Here is a 20143-nt window from a genome sequence, read left to right on the forward strand (position 1 = left end):
TGATGGTCTAGGGCAGGGGTCGGAATTAGCGGCTCGCGAGCCGCATGCGGCTCTTTGCATAGACGTTTGCGGCTCTTCGGACATAAACTCCAATTTCATCTCACCTCATTTCACCGCAGCCTTATAACTTATGAGATAGAGCCGCCGAACAAACTTCGACTTGTTCTCCGTCCGCACATGGCCACACTCGCGTTGATCAATATGAGTCGCATAAGAGTGGTAGCATTTGAAGCATATCTATATAATAACCCATTGAACGCGTATCCGTCCATCCGTGTAACGTTATGCCGAAAACGGCCACTAGAGGCGCCTCTGTCGTGTGTAGTATTTCGCACATTTAAATTAATATGCGGCTCTCTGGTACTTTTGTTATCCTGTTTTCATGACAATTTGGATCTTCTCACTTGTCAAACTGCCGACCCCTGGGCTAGACCCACTATAAGGCGGCCAGTTGGTGAGGAACGGGGAGCCGCTGAATATTTTAAATTTTGGAATAAACTAAATCTTGGAAATAAATTTTATGAATACACTTAAATTTTTTATCGGCAATGCATTTAAGTTAATTTAAAAAGCATTATAGAATCCAATTTTTTAAATTATTCATATAATTTACATTATCGGAATGAATAATGATTGAAAGTGGAAGAGGGCGCTGCCGTAACGAGTAGTTCGTCTGCTTTCAAATTATGAAAATCACTTGCATTAAGCGTAATAGAAAATCGTTCTCCAATTAATGTAACATCTTCGAAAAAGGTGTGTATTTTTTTCTTTTTATTGCTTATTATAAATATCAAACGAACAGACGGATACTTTATCGGGCTATAAGGCTAAATGATAACTTGGCATCAGGCAGGCCACCAGGGCAGAAGATTCGGATTCGAGTCCAGTTTCGGGCTACTCTTTTCTTCCACAATATTCTAAATTTTAAATTAATTTATTTAATGTATTTAACAAGAAATGGCGGCCTGTCCCGTGCCAAATTGCGTAGTAATCGTCTAGCCCAGTGTTTCTCAATCTTTTTGGCCATGCCCCACCAAAGCATCTTTAAAATCCTGATGTGAAAAAAAAAACATAGCATCTTTGAATAAGAAAATAAAAGGAAAGGACAGTTCAAGTACTGAGTAAAAAATTCTCAAGAAATGGTTAATAATAATAATATGAAGCAATATGAAAAAACAGTAAAGTTCAGAATATATATATATATGACTATATATAGAACTGAAGTGAAAATGCAACAAATATTAATTATTTGCTCATCGACCCTAAAGCATTCAAATTGTCCCTTGGTGGGGCGTGCCTCCCATGTTGAGAAACACTTAGTTCAGCTGGATTAAGAATCGGGTTGTATTCATTATTTTATACTGTATATAAATAGCTTAATAGTTTAAGTTTAGGAATGGGATATTGTAAGAAACTTTTACATTTTAAAAATTGTAATATCCTATTTCTTTACTATTTTGCTGATATACATTATTCCCCACAGATACAAAAGTAAAGCCATACAGAAATTACTAAATTAAAAAGACACTGCACCTTAAAAACAGTGGCACATTATCCTGTATATATGGGCAAAAAGGTCAATTTGTCTGGGGCACCCACAAACCAATCTTTTTTTAACTCATTACTGTAGTAAGAATATCGAAATTTAAATCTAGGGCACTACATTGCTGGTGTGGCGCAAGAGCAGGATGCACCGGCACAATTCAGAATTTAATAAGCCAGAGGTCACTCTAAAAAACAAACGAAGACACTAAAAAAATTTGAAACAAACAGTGAATGGGACCCCTAATTCAATTTTCCCAGGCTCCATGAAGCTGTAATGTGACCCTGATTACAAATAAAATGTAAGCTTCCCAGACTCAATTTATTTAAACTCTCACATACAATATCTTATACTGTTTTTAATAAACTTACAGAATAAAACCCTTATATTTAAATAAAAAAATTATTGAGATTAGAGTTTTAGTAAAGTTTAATTAATAGCATGTATTTGTTTACTTCAAGCTGTGTTTGGGGTTAAAATATTCAAAGTTATTTTGAATTTTTAAAACATACTGTATTCCTAAATTAGACTTCAGAATGGATCCCTTCAGAATAGCAGATTTTGTAATTTGGCTGAGTAGGAACTCTTATGGTGGTCTGGATCCAGGATATATAAAAGCTAATCCACTGCAAATTACACTCCCTCATAATGGAAAAAATTTGAAGACTGCTATCTCACACCAACAAATCAAATAGTATTTTTTTTTAATAAGTGAGCCAAATCCAAGAAACTCAAAGGCAATTATCATGCTGGAAATGTTTCTAAATAAATACTTATTTTTGATTAAATTGTGTTTTTGGAAATGGGCCAGTTTCATAACAAAGATAATTGTTTGTATATTACAAAATAAATTCTTAGATGAGAACATTAAATGATTACTATCAACTTTTTAAGAAGGTTGCTGGTGAATTGGGATACAGACCAAAGGTCATTAATTGTATTAGGACAAATCCTATATCATTTAATTAGCAATTAAATTATTATTATAGGATTTATCTTAATTCAGGTAATCAATTTTAGGAATTAAAATTTCTAAATTATAATACTCGTAAGACATTTTAATCTGAGAAACCAAAACTTTAACTTTTCAAGTCAGTTCAGAATATTTAACATTACACACAATTCACATATATAACACTTTAATTAGATAGAAACAATTTTTAAATAGTTTCCATCTGGACATTTTAAAGATAAAAAACTTTTACATTCTAATTACATATTTTCTTTCTTCTTCTGCATAATTAATTAAAGTTAAATTAATCTGAATCACTTAGCATTCAATGGTGTTGAAATTCTTTTGTGTGTATGTTCTGTAAAAGGTGTCACTCCTCTGATTTTTTGTTTTATAGGCTCTACATAAATATCTGCAAACATCTCTTCCAATGGAATTTCTTTAGATGATTTTGCTACTTCTGTAGCTTCTTCAACTTCTTTACGAACATCCTGTTCAATTTTCTGTAGAAATAGAAACAAATATTTTTGTAAGTAAAATGTTTATTTTAATTAGGATCTAACCAAAAATTAAATTTATCTCTTAACACCCAGCTGCCAAATTGTAGGCTTGGCTAAGCTCATAGTAAGCATGTAACATACCTTATTTGCAGCAAAGGGTTTGCTAACAGAAAATTTTTCCTTAACAATTTTTTTTTGCTCAAATGGTGCATTAGCAACATTAGTGCAAAAACTGATCTTAAGATACCCATATGATATGGGATTCGTATCTTATTATATAGCCCAACACATGTTCCGCAGCCATCTTGTATTTTCTCGTGCTTGTGGGATTGTGGGATATCTCTTATAACTGGATCTAGTTTCAAGAACTCTCTTGAATCGATCGTGATTGAAACAGTCGATGGAGATCGTACCAAGGCGAATGGGGTATAAGGCTCTAGTTTAGTAGTGTTACAGAGTATAATACATATATTTTAATGTATTTTTGAAAACTTTGAAAATGTTAACAATGGGTTCAGCCAAACCTGTGCGAACCCGCTGAATATCACTACTGCTTATTTGTATCTGAAGGACAAAGAAAGCCTATAAAACAAACTTTGAAGTTTGTACACTATTGGTTTCTATATATTTTTTTATCAATTTTATATTTCTTTACTTTGTATATTGATGAATGATATGGTATTAAAGAAATGTCATAAATTTCAGCTAATATACTCTAAGTAACAATTTAAAAAATTAATAAATATAATGATTAAAAATTGTTTAAGAGTGACAACAATAAATAATAATAAATGTGTTTTCAGCCACAGCCACATATGTGATAGGACATATTCTTTACTCAACCCCTTCTATTTCTCATGCCAAATATTAAAAATAATGTTGACCCCCATTCTGAAGTTACTGGGAAAATAAACTGCAACATAACACATAATGCAATGTTTCTTCAGAATTTTCTTGGAGTAAAGAGTATTGTTTTGTTTTATTATCCTATACACTGTATATAATTTATATAATTTTTTTCTTGAACAAAACTTTTACTTGGTTATTTTAACATAATAAGATCTCAAAACATATCTCATCAAAATAAAAGTAACTTAGTTGACAAAATTAGTTGAAGGAATAGCAGATTGATGTTGCAGAGAAGTTCACATTGGGTTAGTCACACTGGGTTTTAGTCTAGATCAAAGTTTAAATTACAAAAATTCTCTGTTAATTTCAGATCAGTGACATAACTATCATTTGTGCAACCTGTGCAGTTGTATAGGGGTCCAAAGCAACTAGGACCCTCAACCTCTCACATTACTAGCAAAATTGTTTTATTATCAATACATAAGATAATTATACTCACAATAGTGCTTAATTGACCAATGTTAAGTGTTAATTGGAGTGAACACACTGATTTCCTTGAAAAATGTGGTAATTTACATTGGATCCATTGTTTGCACATGATAACAATTGAAGACTTGAATATCCAGAACAAAAAATTGTACTCTATTTTCAACTGCAGCTGATGAAAATCAGAAGCAATTCAAAAGTGACCAACCAGAATCAATACATTTGGTACATAACAAGATGTCTGCATCCATATTTTAACGGGCAAAAGTTGGTCTGTGATAGAAATAGAAAGGAAATAACCAGTGGTGATATTCGAAATATTTAACAAAGGGTTCGCTAACAAAATTTTTCCTTAACATTTTTTTTATTTTTATTTGCTCAAATGGTGCATCAGCAAAATTAGCGCAAAAACTGACCTTAAGATACCCATATAAACAAAAAAGATGCATTCACCAAATTAAGCCAGTTAAAATTTAACATTGTTTATGCCAGAGCTATATTTTTTTTTTATAAATAATAAAAAAGTGTTCAAAATGGTTTGTTTTGTATATATGTATTTTATTACGACACGTGTTCCGCAGCCATCTTGTATTTTCTCGCGCGCGTGGGATTGTGGGATCTCTCTTATGACTGGATTTAGTTCAAGAACTCTCTTGAGTGGATCGCGATTGAACCTCGTTTCAGTCGAGATTGAAACGGTCGAGGGAGGTCGTACTAAGGTGAACGTGGTATAAGGCTCTAGTTTAGTAGTGTTACAGAGTGTAATACGTATATTTTAATATACTTTTTAAAAGAAACAAAACCACTGAGAAATGTTACATGTGTTCAACAAGGTTCGGAAAACTTTGAAAATGTTAACAACGGGTTCGGCCGAACCTGTGTGAACCCGCTGAATATCACCCTGGAAATAACTAATTGTAAGAATAAGAATATTGTACCCAACTGAAGAGGGATGAATGTATACATCCAAAATGCATATTAGAGTAAATAAAATTGAAATGATAAAACAGTCACCCTAAAATCATTTGTGGTCATGATAATTAACAGCCAATTGAAAAAATATGTAATTGTGTTTTATATAAGTTAGTTTATATATATAATAAAAGTTGTGTTGATTTTAAATAAATTCTTATAAAGATTATCTGGATGTCAACAATGTAGAAATTCTCAATAGAATATATTAGTAAATGTTTCTAAACAATTACTGAAGACTGCTACATTAAAAGAAAATAAGTAAAATTAGAAACTTAGAATTAATAGTTATAGATAATGCAATTTTCCTAATTCCTTAAGTTATGTATTGAAATAATGAAATACGAATATTACCTGTATTTGATAAAAATGTTAATACAAAATATATAGTTAGTAGACAGATAAAAAATACACTACCTTTAATTCCTCACTGGTGACAAGATTGGCAGTAATTATTTTTTCTCTAAAAGAAGTGATCGGATCACGAGTTTGTCTCACTTCTTGAATTTCTTCTCTGGTTCGATAACTATTAAAATGTAAAATATTTTGACACATGAATTATTTTCTTTTTATTATAATATATTATTACATCATCAAATAAATAATATAATTAATATGAATTAAGTAAAAAATAAAATTAATGAACATAAAATTGTTGTATATTCATTTAAAAATGACAAAGTTAGATTTTATCATTTAATATTACAAACACATTAAATGGTTCTTAGTTTTTATTTATTATTTTAATAATTATTTATTGACTTTTTAATTTGAACATTTTCATTAAATTGTCTCATTTGTTTGCTAAAAAGAAATTTCTGCCAATTTTAAATCAAATCAGGATTTTAAATATAACAGATATTAATTTAATATGTTCCACCTGGTTCCAGGATCACTCATACTGTGACCGTGGTAACGGTAAGTTGCAACTTCCATGACTAGCGGACCCTTTCCAGATCTACATAACTCTGCACCAAAGAAAGTTGCTTCTCTTACAGCTAAAATATCCATACCATCTACCTGTAATATAAGTATTGAAATAAAATAATGGAAATAAATTAATATTAATTAAAATCAAGTTTTAATTAATATTATAATAAATTAAACAATTCGTTAATTTATCAAAACATTAATCAATCAAACTAAAATATATTATTTAATTTCTAATTTGAAATTACATAGTTGAGTAAATAAGCCTTTGGATTCACATATATGGAGAAATAGAAAACTTTTCAATAATAAAAGGCATCATTATATACATTTACTTTTCAATATACAAGTCAGTTTGTTCTACACACTTTCTCCAGTGGTAGACAATATCTTCAATTGCCTTTTGAAGAATGTTGAAGAAAGGTTGCTCAGAAATTTGGCCACTTTTTCCTTCACTTCAACCGACAAGAAGTGTTGTCCAACCAGGTGTATTTCAACTCTCAAAAAAAGTAAAATCACTAGAAGAGAGATCAAGACTGTTTAGGTGTGGAAGTTCTTAAAATCACATTATTCAACTGTCACTTTTGTGACAGTGTGAAAGGGTGCATTGCTGTGAACGAAAAACAAAAAGAACTCCTTTTCATTTCCTATGCAGTTTGCAGACCTTACTAGTTTCAAGTAGCAGATGCTGTTCAAAACTGAAGGAAGTGACCAAATTTTTGAGCAGTCTTCCTCTAGCATTCATCAAAAGGCATTTGAAGATCTTGTCTGCCATTGGAGAAAGTGTGTAGAGCAAAATGACTCGTATGTTGAAAAATAAATGTATATAATAATGCTTTTTATTAGTAAAAGTTTAATAGTTTTCTGTTTCTCCATCCATGAGTCCAAATATTTAATGACTCAACTACATATAAACTTTAAATACTAATTAAACATTCAAAATGGCAAAGTGTTAAAGTTAAAAAATTCAAATAATAATTTCATCAAAATGATTTTATTTGAATTCAAACTACTTTTTGAGTAAAAAGTTTTTTTAGAAATGTAAGCATTTCTAAAAAAACTTTATTTAGAAATAAAGTTTTATTTTATTTTATTTCTAAAATAAAATAAAATAACATCAATAAAATAAAATCAACGTGTAACATCAAAACTTTATTTTGTTGTTACATGTTTGTATTGCAAAGAAAGCAGATATAAAGATGCACTTGTTTTATGTATTTACATTCAAGTATGAAATGCTGTTAGTTATTATTATTATCTGGTGCCTTCTTACATCAATCCTTTCACTTGTTCAATGATGAGTTTATATTCCAACAATACTTAAATAGTTCAAAGTAACTTCAACTAAAGCAGTTTGAAGAGCTGAGTTAGTTGAAGCAAATATTCTGTTACAATGAAATGTCAGCATGCAATACATAACATGATATAAATAACTTAGTCATAATGCAATTGAGTTCACATAAATATGTAAATACGGTAGAGCGTCGTTTATCCGAAAGAATTCCAGTCGGCAAATTTAAATTTTCGCTAGTGCTGTGGCACTGCAATCTTTGGTTATATCCAATGGCTACTCCAATATTTTTTATGTTTGTGTATGTGTTTTAGCTGGCAGCACTGTCACTTTTGTATAGTGTTTTTCTGAGGACTGTATCATGCTGAATCGAACGTTTTTGATACTAGATAACTTCTAAAGTATAAATTTTTTTTGTTTTTATATTTTTCAATATATTTATTTTGTTTGTAAAAAAGAAAGAAATAATTTTTAACGATACAATAGCCACTATTATTATTTTAAAAAGTTTACATTAGGCTTAACATTGACGAAAATTCAACGCGAAGCGACACACAACGGAGAAAAATTTCAACAAGGGATAGGTTAATGTATTTTTTCGTACATAATCAGTTATCCGAAAAATAAGTTATCCGAACAACCCCAGTCCCCAATTGGTTCGGATAAACGATGCTCTACTGTATTTAATTTAAATATCATCAGACACTGTTATTGATCTGTGTTTCTGTCTAAATCTCAATCGGAAATTGAAATCTAGATAGTAAATATTTTAAGCGGAACATTAAAAAGTTCTATAATTATTGTTATCATGATAATTTCAATTAACATGTCTTGAAAAATTTCATACTAAAATTATTTAAATGCCATTTATTTACTTTATATAAATGTTCAGACACTCATGAAAGCTTTAAAACAACAAAAACAATTTAATTACAAACACTTTCGGTCATTTTTAAAGACCATCCTCAGGTAGAATACAAAATCAAATTTAGCAAAAATTATCTGTTATATTCTATTTTCACTAACTTGTAAGTTTGATTTGTATTCTACCTGAGGATGTTGTTTAAAAATAATTGAAAACATTCAGAATTACAGTCGACCCCCCCTATAACAGTGTTGATTATTCCGTTTTATATGAATTCCATGTTGTATGAGTCACTTAGATTTTACAAATACGTTTGCCGGGCTGTGAATGACTCACGTATTTGTAAAATCTAAGTGACTCGTACAACATGGAATTCATATAAAACGGAATAATAAACAGTGTTATGGGGGCATCAACTGTAAATTGTTTTTGCTGTTTTTAAAGGTTTCATCACACGTGTCTGAATTTCCATATTCACAGTTTCTATTTTTAAAATAAATGTTAAGAGTAGCATGCAAAATTTGGGTAATATTGAGATTACCCAGGTAATGTCAACCTTATTCAAGTCAGGTGAACATCAAAATATGAAAGAAAGAATTTAATTTTAAACTCTATCAACCTCGACACTATCCACCAAGGTTCAGATAATGTTATATATTGCAAATTTCAACAAAAACACAAAAAGAGAAACAATTACTTTATTTAAGTCAAATATTTTTAAAATCAATTAAATTATTATCAGCAATTATTTTGTTCAATGTTGAAAACAACAACGAATTTAAAAAAATCCCCTCATTTAAAGTTAATGTAACACTATTTTTTTGAATCAAGACTTGAATGTCATTTACTAATTCAAAAAATTCCTGAATCTTTGCATTTACACTGTTTTGATTTGCACGTAGCCTTGCAAAAGCATTTCTTGAATCTCTGACTTGAAAAGTAATTATATATTACTAATTTCTCGAAGTGTGAAGTGAATAAAATTCACTTGACACTTGACATTATTCAAACTACTAAAAAAAACATAACTAACTTACCCAAATACCTGGTATGTAATCACCTCTAGTATAATAATCCGTGGAAGCTGCAGCCCTATCAGCACTCGTTCCCATTCCATAACCATTATTTTCACATATAAATATTACAGGGAGATTCCATAATTTAGCAATATTATACGCTTCAAAAACTTGGCCTTGATTTGCAGCACCATCTCCATATAATGCAAGGCATATGTCATCTTTATCAAGATATTTTAAACCAAATGCAATTCCTGCACCTAATGGTACCTAAGAATACAATGCATGTTTTAAATTATGAAATTATTTACAAATTACCAAATATCAAGTATTAAATTTCAAATTTTATTAAAAAATCAGGTATAAATATATCAATGTTATAGGTGCAACATTATAAATTCTTTAGTGTGCTATGATGAAAATTGCAACAATAGCATAAATGATATTGAAATGTAAAAATAGGCAACATCTAATGCTTTATTATGGTTTAATAGAAATACTCTCAATCGTTTCTAAAGTAATTCAAAAAATCTGCATTTTGATATTAGATAAAATTTGAAACAGATATAATATTACACAAAAATTAGAAAACAAAATTTCAATAAATGTAGTTTCAAGAATATTTTTTTTTTAAACTCTCTCCATCTTGTAGGCATTAAGAGAGTCTTTCCTTCCAAAAAGAATGCTAACATTTTAAATTATTGTATTTATGTTAATTTGGTTAATTATTATCCAAGAACTCAAATGATTCCTATGCTCATTTTAGCACATCCATTGTCACTCTTCCCATGGCAGCCACAATTCTATGGCTCCCATAGGTTACTCATATTGTCCAATGGCAAGTGATTCAGACTATGCAAACTGCAGAACACAAAAAGCCTTCTCTGTTATGGAGTTGTCATTTTCATTTACAGAGCTTCCTAGAAGTAGTGGACAACAAGATGTTCAAATGCAGATGGGAGATGAAACTCAGATGGTTACTGTATTAATTGGTGTATGTTGTTTACTTCTCAGATAATAATTAACACAATTATACAATTACAATAATTTTAAAATGTAGCATTCATTCTGAAGATCCTGTATATCTTAGATTCATTCAGGCCAATGAAGTAGTCAGGTGGTGAGGGGAGGCCCAATATAGCCAAGTCAGACCATCTGTGAAAATTTTTGTGGGTTTGCCATTTTGGGTCCCGGATCTCCAAAACAGCAGTCTAAAATGTTTACAGCCTCAGCCAACAGGCTGACAATTTAATTTTTGATCATACCCACATTTTTTCAAAAAATATCAAACCTCATATTATGCTCAAATTATGATTAACTTTTAAACTTATAATTATGAATTCTCTCTCCTTTCAAAAGTTGAATAAACTATTCATATAAAACTAACTAAAACTAGTGAAATATTTTTGTAATCAAGGAATTTAATAATACATCATAAAAACTGAACTCACCTGAGCACCTACAATTCCATTTCCTCCAAAGAAGTTAGATGAATACATATGCATTGAGCCTCCTTTACCTCTGGCACATCCTGCTTCTCGTCCTTAAAGTGTGTGAACAAATGGTTAAGTTTTTATTTTAAAATATTTGAATACTTCATTTAAGATTGTAAGATTGTAATTAGAGCAAAGCAAATTTCAGTGTGAAAAAACACGGTGGTCTTAGAATTAGAGAAAATACACTTCAACATTATAAGAATAGTTAAAACTGTTCAGAAAAACTTATATAATATTAACTAACACTTTGGTAATCCCATATTTATTGACATTGAAAAATAAATTGATTAATCTATTATAATTAATTATGTATTAATAATGTATAACTAATTATACTAAACTTTATTAAGGTAAACGCACCGGTAGTGGACACTTTAAGGAAAATTTTTCGACTTTTTTGAAACTGGACCCCTATTTAGAAGCCTTATGGCTTAAAAGTTATATTGTCTGTTAGACAAAATCTTTCTTCACTCACTGTAAGGATTTTAATTATGTCAATCTCGTCGAATACATTTTAATTTAATTTATTTTGTAAGGTTGAAAATGTTTCAGTAGTGGACATTGAAAAAATTGAGATATTTAGTAATGGACAGGCATTTGTACCAGTAGTGGACAAGGAATATAGAGATGATTATATTCAAGATGAAATCGTTTTTATTTTTCACAACTTGCAGAATTTGACAGTCTTTACTATAAAGAACAAGAACACTGTTAATTATAATGACAACTCATAATTTAATTAAATTAATTAAAATATCAAATTGTACAAATGTAAATTACATGTGTATAGTTTGTAATGTTTATATGAAAATTGAAATGTTTTATATTTATGTTTCATAATACTTATTAGTATTATGAAACATAAATATAAAACATTACAAAGTTAGTATAAGAAACTTTCTTATTTTGTTATTGTTACATTATTCTTAACGAATACAAATGTTGAAATAAATAAGATCAGTTTTAACATACTGGAATGGATTATTGTTACACTCAATATTAAACACTTAAAAATAATAGTATAAAACTGGGTTCTAAGTTACATTTAGGAGAACTCAAATATTAACGTCAGCATAGTTTAAGGAAATATTGTTGCATTGTTAATTTGTGTTGAACTACTTATCTATGTCAATGCCTTTCGAGAATTGACAGTGACTCTCTCTTCCAAAAATTAGAGGCTTAGGAAGCCTCAAGTCAATTTGAGAAATATTTATCGTTTGTACATCTTTTTCATTTTTAGCAAATACGCTTTTCATCCTATTTATGGAATTAAACACAATCACTTCTGCGATATTATCACTGATTAAACTGGTAATTTTGCACACACATTTGTACTTTCTTTTCTTACTAGACAAGGTGGCAACTACAAAATCATTCTCATGCAGGATTGATTCCCTTTCCTTTTCAATGGTATTCCGACTGTGTCTTTCGGACATATCCTTCCTCCGAGTCCAATTTAAAGTTCCTTCAATACTTTCTCCCCTTTCTTCTGTATATTTCGATTCCTTAATTGCTGAACTTGGTCAATTGTTTCGTTTGAAGGAGGTTCAATATTTTCCTGAAACTGCATAATGTCGTCTTCTTCTTCTTCATCTTCCATAGTGTCTTCTACATCTAACGTAACATCGTTTGTACTACCACCATCCGAGGGAATCCAAGAACCTTCATCTTCTGATGATGTCTCTTCCTTTCTCATTTTCTTCTTTCGTTGCTTTGTAGTCTTCATTTTCATTTTCATAGCTTTCTCTTCAGCTTTCCTTTTATTCTCAGCAGTCTGTTCTTCCTTCTTTCTCTGTCTTGCCAAAGCTCTCTCCCTTTTCAGTTCTAGTTCCACTATTTTCTTCTTTTCCTTATTTTCATAATATTCCTGCCAAGCTTTTGACGTAACTACAGAAGGTATGATTTCCTTTTTCTTCCTTTTGTTAGTGATTTCCCTGGGTTCTGGCCAGAGAAGTGACCTTTTGAAAGGACTAGGTACTGTTTCAGAGATCTGACTGTTATTGCGGCTATTGTGTGTACTTGTGGCAACAATGGTATTGCCAGTGTTTGAAGTACTAGGTCTTTCATTTTGATAGTGGTAGTCATTATGAATATCATGAATATATGAATCACTGAATGCACTGGTGTTACTGACATCATTTATCTCATGGTTGCGATTGATTTGAGCAGTTTCAACCGTCGAATCTTCATGTTCTGATTCATTATTGTTGAAGGATTTGCTGTTGTTTCCAGCTGTTACTTGATTCATGATGTCTGTCTTCATCTGGTGCCATAAATTGAACAGGGACTTGTCTGTAGCCTCAACATCTTCAAAAGAAACTACAGTCTCAAATAACCCCACTTTCTCAGGTCCCATGTATATTTTTAATGTTTCAAAACCAACTCTTACATCACTTTTCGTGAGAGTACTGTCTGACTTCTTCTTGCACATTATTTTCCTACTTAGCATACCGGGTGCTGTAGGATCCCATGGCACCAAACCATGTTTTGTCCACTATTGAAACACCTCATTTCAATAAACGGACATTCACGGTTTAATAGTGAACACCCCCTGTCCATGACTAGACAGAGTAACCAAAAAATGCTTGAATCAATACTGTATGTTACTTAACATTAGGTGATTTAATTTTTGACTTGATACTGATTAAAAGTGAAAAGTTCATTTTCACTAGTTGTGGCCACCTCTTGTCCACTACTAAAAATATACAATATTTTTGTTTCATTAGTGGACATCTCATTCAATTGACTTGGAAAATAAAAATACTATCAGGAAGGTCTTAAAACATACCAACGAAGCTCATATTAATAGTATATCACCAAAAAACTTCCGTGAAACTAACTGTTAATACAGCAAGCGTGATTTAAATTACCTAGACCTTAAGGAAACAGACAGCAGACTCACTTGTCTTCTTATATCAGCAGGAATGCCATCACTAATGAGCGCGGGAAAACATCCCATGATGGACTAGAAAAGGATCAGTGCGAGTTACCACTACTAGAGGGTTCTGTCTACTGAATGATTTGTATGTTTGAACAGTGAAGCCATCAACAACCTTATTACTCATATTTGAAGTTCAAAGTGTCCACTACTAACACAGTGTCCACTACCGGTGCGTTTACCTTAAATCTCTCATTGATAAACTCATAGTAAAGTATTATTATTATAATAATATATTTATGCCTTTCAATAAACAATAAAAACACATCATTAAATTAATTTAACAATTTAGTTTCTAATATCTTAGAAAAATTTTTAAGTATTAAAATTAATATAAAAACAGTTTATATAAATATAATTACTTTAATCCTAATTAAGACAAGCTATGAATATGAAATGAAAAACATTTTCTTGATATTCAAATAAGCATTTGATATCAATTTCATACCTGTTAATTCTGCTAATACACTTTTTACACTAACTCCTCGTACGTACGTCCAACCGTGAGCCCTATAGGCAGTAATCACCGCATCAGTTTTCCGTAAAGCTGCTTCCATACCGACAGCACAAGCTTCCTACATTTATATTAAAAAATTTTACATGAAATATTTTATAACAACTTATCATTCTTGATTGAAATTAAATAAATAACTTATTAAAATTAAGCAAAACAAACATAGGATTTTTAACAATGCTGGATAAAATAATCACTCGGTTCCAAAGTATTTTTGTATATTAAACTAAACACAGACTCAAAAATTTGTAATACTAAAATATTACATATATTTTATATAAAAAAAACTTGTAGCAGAGTAAATATTTATATTAATTATGAATTGTTTAAAACATTTTATGTTGAATACACTGTGCAAGCATGGCAGTCCAGGAGGAGAACAAGAAGAGCAAATGTTGAAAACCATATTTTCAAGGAACACATAACAGGAGATTCAGTACAGAAGATTCTGAGGAAAGAAAAAAAACTGATGCAAACTAGTCAAGTTTTAAAGTTTGGAATCATTGAATTTGTACAGTTATCACAGACACTACTTTCATAATAAGTAAACAAATTCAATATGAACTCTGTACATCCATGTATGCTAAACTAAGAAAACTGAAGATTGATTAAAGACTGAATTATGTTTTTAAAGTATGTTGAAAATGAAATAAAGGTTGGATACATAATTTATTATTTTCAGATAAATGATCCAACCTTTGATTTTAAGTTTCTATCCAAAAATAACTCAACTTTATGAACTGATTTTAAGAGTATCAATGAAAATTTTAAGCCAATTTCCCACATTTAGTATTTACCAAATGCTGAGCAAATATTTTGCCAGTGCTGTGTGGATGATTTACTCATAACTACTTGGTATTCTATAATACAATGGAACTCCAATTATCTGAATGCCAATTAATGGAATGTCCAATTATCCGAACCATCACTTGTCCTCTTTTCTCTCTCCCACTGACATGACACTTCCTTTTTCTTACATCGTGCGACTGCATGTTCAGTGATGCCTATTTGAAGCAACAGATCCAAAAGATCAGTAAGATGTTACTTGCATATTGATGAATAAATATAGTATGTGTACAATTTTGTGCTGTTATCCTGTACATTTTATTCTTTGTGTGTTAATCCACTTATCTGAATTTTGATTATCTGAATCAATTTGGATAATTGGAGTTCTATCATATTTGGTATTTATAATAATAATTTACCTGTCCTGAATATAAATGACAAAATCCTCTAATGGTTTTTTCTTTGTACATATTATTGGCTGCAGCTTCCAAGCGACGAATCATCATCATCTGTTTATAATAATGGAGGGCGTCGTCCCGGGTGACAGTGACCTCCGTGGAAGGACCATTTTCAAGAAGATGCAATTTGAATGGCTATTAAAAGGTATGGTGAAATTATCATCTTAAATACCTCTTATATTAAATTTAAAATATAATATACCTTAGTTTGGAAAGTAGCTTCCGTTGAATATGCACAAGGTAATCCAACATGTCTCTGAAAAACATTTTCAGAAAATTAGATATCATTTCATACTAAAGATAACAAACAAATTGCATTACAATGAAACTAGGCTTGATTATTACAGTAGTAAGTAAAGCATTTTAAAAAATTATTGGCCTAATAAACCAATGGCAAAATGAAAATCTCAGCCAGTAGCCATTCACATCGGTACAAATGCAGCTCCAAATGAGACAGTCGGGAACTTTTTGGAGCCGTAGACCACGCCCACGGGAATAAAAGTATCAAAGGAACCGAAGGTCTACACATACAAGGTACCAACCTGCCTCACTCAGAACTGCATCTGTATCCCTTAATCCTAGCAAGTCATCAGTCACCATATATATGTTGATGTGTTGATATATAAATATCAGCACATCAACAAATGCATAGAGACACGTTAACATATTTATTCAATAAAATAAGTCCTTAAATAAATTTATAATCTTCATATGTCGATTTAAAAATCAGTGCATTTTATCAGTTTTTATAGTTGTTTAGCAAGGAGGAAAAAGTAAAGTATGACTTTGTATGCTACTGCACCGGTCACGTAGCTTTAAGTTTTTATTTATTCGATTATATAAGCCCCGATCATTAATATAAACGAGAAATATCTCTATAAACAAGTAATTTCGTAATTTCGAGCAGTTTAAAAGTTTCCTTCGGAGTGACCTTTGCAACAAGGTTAAAGAAAAATGCGCAGATTACTGTAAAACAATTGCGAATTTCGCTGGATCTTACCACAAAGCCGAAAGAAGTATTATTGAAAATCCTGGTGCAGAAACGAATAGCCATATCGCTCTCACCTTCAGGATTTTCTCAATGAAAAATTACAACACTCCGGGGCTATACTATAGAAAGCGCCCTCTCTTACCGTATTATTTCGATAAAAGTGACGTCACTTTAAGGCATACCTTTACAATTTGCAATCGGATTATTTTTAAATTATAATAATGTAAATTGTCTATAGCTAATTTTAAAATTTAAAAAAATTATCAGTATCATTTCATACAACATAAAAATTTGCTTATTTTAATGTTTTTGTAAATTTTCTATTGTAGCTTTTTCTTTTAATTCTTTCCCCCTGTTGGCACCAAGAGGACCTTTTTAGCACGTCTGTTATGGGTTCGGTCAGGCCTACAATGGGATAGGATCCGACATATCCGGACGAACCACCCCCAAAAAATATTTTCTCTGTAATTTTTCGACCCGTCTGGACGATGGATTGCCACCTTAAACGTTGCGTGCTAGTTTGATAATTTAATCTTTGAACTTTTACACATATACGGTTATAACTTTAAAATTTCAAATGATATCTATGTTGGGGCTTCGGGTTGTTTTATTCGGTTGGCTATCGTGGGAATGCTTTCCGGGATATCTTTCATTGAAACTGGCCCCTTAATTAGATATTATAGCGAGTTCAACACTGCTTTCCTGTAAGCCTAGAAGTTTGACAATGGTGTTTGGAATGTCGAGCATAATTCCACTGACTATCCAAACACCATTGTCAAACTTCTAAGCTTATAGGAAAGCGGTGATGAACGTCCGACGTACACGTTTTCGCGTTTAAAACTTCGGCATCAACCTCGCTATTACTAACGTGAAGAAACCTGGCAAACTCTACGTGGCCGACCCGTTAGCCAGGCGCGAACCCACGACCAACTACCGACGTTCGGTGGTTTAATCCACTCGGCCATTAATGAGCACCTATCTTCTGCCACGTTGTTTTAATGGACTTTTGATGCTGAATCTAACGGTGGAATCGGCGTCTGACTGGCAAGAAATTTCGCTCTGGCAAAATATAACAAATATAGACCCATATATGTGGGCCTATACGGGAACGCCCTGTCTGTGACTGGGTGGAATTATATTTGAAATCGAAACAAAACATTCAGAGACTATACCAAAAAATCCTTATCTAGTAGATTCTGTTAAAATTGGAAACAGCAATGTTTTCAGTGAAATTTTTTGTAATAATACAATGCTTTAGGTAAACATTGGAAATTGTGTTTATCACGAGGCTCTCCAATGAGACTCATTTTGTTTCAGAGTGATTCGTATTGAAAAACAGTCAGATATTAAAATAAAAATGCCTCAAAATAGTGTTTAGATTCAATCTCTCGTGAACAGTTTTAATACAATAGTTTCATCTTTTTCCATTCTCTAATTTCATAATTTTCTGTGAAATTTCATTTTCTAAGAAAACTGAATGAAAAATAAACTGTTGTATTAAAATTGTTTATTTACGATTAAATCTAAACATTATTTCAAGTTTCTTAATTAATGAACAACGCACTTTTTTCTTCAACGAAGTGTGATAAAAGCATATTACTAAAGTGTGACTTTATGTCTTCAACCGTAAAAACAAAAACTGTATCAATTAATACTGGATATATTTCAAATGATAAAAGTAAAGAGGAATTGAGAATATCATAGGTAGAAATTTGCATACTACATAACATAATTATGTCATTAGCACAAAATTTCGTCCTACTCTTAATGGCTTAATCATCAGACGGAGTTCGGTACGCGATAATATGAATTATATTTCGACTGTCTTCTATAAAAATCCAACGTACTTATGTTTCGATATTGATATCAGTATCATTTCATTCAATATATATATATATATTTCAGCATTTCACTTAGGAAGCAAATGTGTTCGGATATCAAATTACNAATAAACTCCAATTTCATCTCACCTCATTTCACCGCAGCCTTATAACTTATGAGTTTAACTTATGAGATAGAGCCGCCGAACAAACTTCGACTTGTTCTCCGTCCGCACATGGCCACACTCGCGTTGATCAATATGAGTCGCATAAGAGTGGTAGCATTTGAAGCATATCTATATAATAACCCATTGAACGCGTATCCGTCCATCCGTGTAACGTTATGCCGAAAACGGCCACTAGAGGCGCCTCTGTCGTGTGTAAGATTTCGCACATTTAAATTAATATGCGGCTCTCTGGTACTTTTGTTATCCTGTTTTCATGACAATTTGGATCTTCTCACTTGTCAAACTGCCGACCCCTGGGCTAGACCCACTATAAGGCGGCCAGTTGGTGAGGAACGGGGAGCCGCTGAATATTTTAAATTTTGGAATAAACTAAATCTTGGAAATAAATTTTATGAATACACTTAAATTTTTTATCGGCAATGCATTTAAGTTAATTTAAAAAGCATTATAGAATCCAATTTTTTAAATTATTCATATAATTTACATTATCGGAATGAATAATGATTGAAAGTGGAAGAGGGCGCTGCCGTAACGAGTAGTTCGTCTGCTTTCAAATTATGAAAATCACTTGCATTAAGCGTAATAGAAAATCGTTCTCCAATTAATGTAACATCTTCGAAAAAGGTGTGTATTTTTTTCTTTTTATTGCTTATTATAAATATCAAACGAACAGACGGATACTTTATCGGGCTATAAGGCTAAATGATAACTTGGCATCAGGCAGGCCACCAGGGCAGAAGATTCGGATTCGAGTCCAGTTTCGGGCTACTCTTTTCTTCCACAATATTCTAAATTTTAAATTAATTTATTTAATGTATTTAACAAGAAATGGCGGCCTGTCCCGTGCCAAATTGCGTAGTAATCGTCTAGCCCAGTGTTTCTCAATCTTTTTGGCCATGCCCCACCAAAGCATCTTTAAAATCCTGATGTGAAAAAAAAAACATAGCATCTTTGAATAAGAAAATAAAAGGAAAGGACAGTTCAAGTACTGAGTAAAAAATTCTCAAGAAATGGTTAATAATAATAATATGAAGCAATATGAAAAAACAGTAAAGTTCAGAATATATATATATATGACTATATATAGAACTGAAGTGAAAATGCAAAAAATATTAATTATTTGCTCATCGACCCTAAAGCATTCAAATTGTCCCTTGGTGGGGCGTGCCTCCCATGTTGAGAAACACTTAGTTCAGCTGGATTAAGAATCGGGTTGTATTCATTATTTTATACTGTATATAAATAGCTTAATAGTTTAAGTTTAGGAATGGGATATTGTAAGAAACTTTTACATTTTAAAAATTGTAATATCCTATTTCTTTACTATTTTGCTGATATACATTATTCCCCACAGATACAAAAGTACCAAAGCCATACAGAAATTACTAAATTAAAAAGACACTGCACCTTAAAAACAGTGGCACATTATCCTGTATATATGGGCAAAAAGGTCAATTTGTCTGGGGCACCCACAAACCAATCTTTTTTTAACTCATTACTGTAGTAAGAATATCGAAATTTAAATCTAGGGCACTACATTGCTGGTGT

At 31.3% G+C, this 20143-nt stretch overlaps 1 protein-coding gene across 1 annotated transcript; it reads right to left on the reverse strand.

Moving 5' to 3' along the window:
- Positions 1–2665: 2665 nt before the first annotated feature.
- Positions 2666–16737, reverse strand: LOC111623137 (probable pyruvate dehydrogenase E1 component subunit alpha, mitochondrial). Its single transcript, XM_023365620.1, has 9 exons — positions 16597–16737; positions 15799–15852; positions 15558–15731; positions 14287–14413; positions 10856–10947; positions 9426–9674; positions 6183–6322; positions 5720–5828; positions 2666–2998 (listed from the first exon to the last, which is right to left on the reverse strand). The coding sequence occupies exons 1-9, from the start codon at positions 16648–16650 to the stop codon at positions 2810–2812; spliced, it is 1188 nt and encodes a 395-aa protein (XP_023221388.1). The 5' UTR covers positions 16651–16737; the 3' UTR covers positions 2666–2809.
- Between the last annotated feature and the right edge of the window lie 3406 nt (positions 16738–20143).

This window comes from Centruroides sculpturatus, unplaced genomic scaffold (assembly GCF_000671375.1).
Source record: "Centruroides sculpturatus isolate CEXI.00-Female unplaced genomic scaffold, Cexi_2.0 scaffold136, whole genome shotgun sequence".
Lineage (NCBI taxonomy): Eukaryota > Metazoa > Arthropoda > Arachnida > Scorpiones > Buthidae > Centruroides > Centruroides sculpturatus.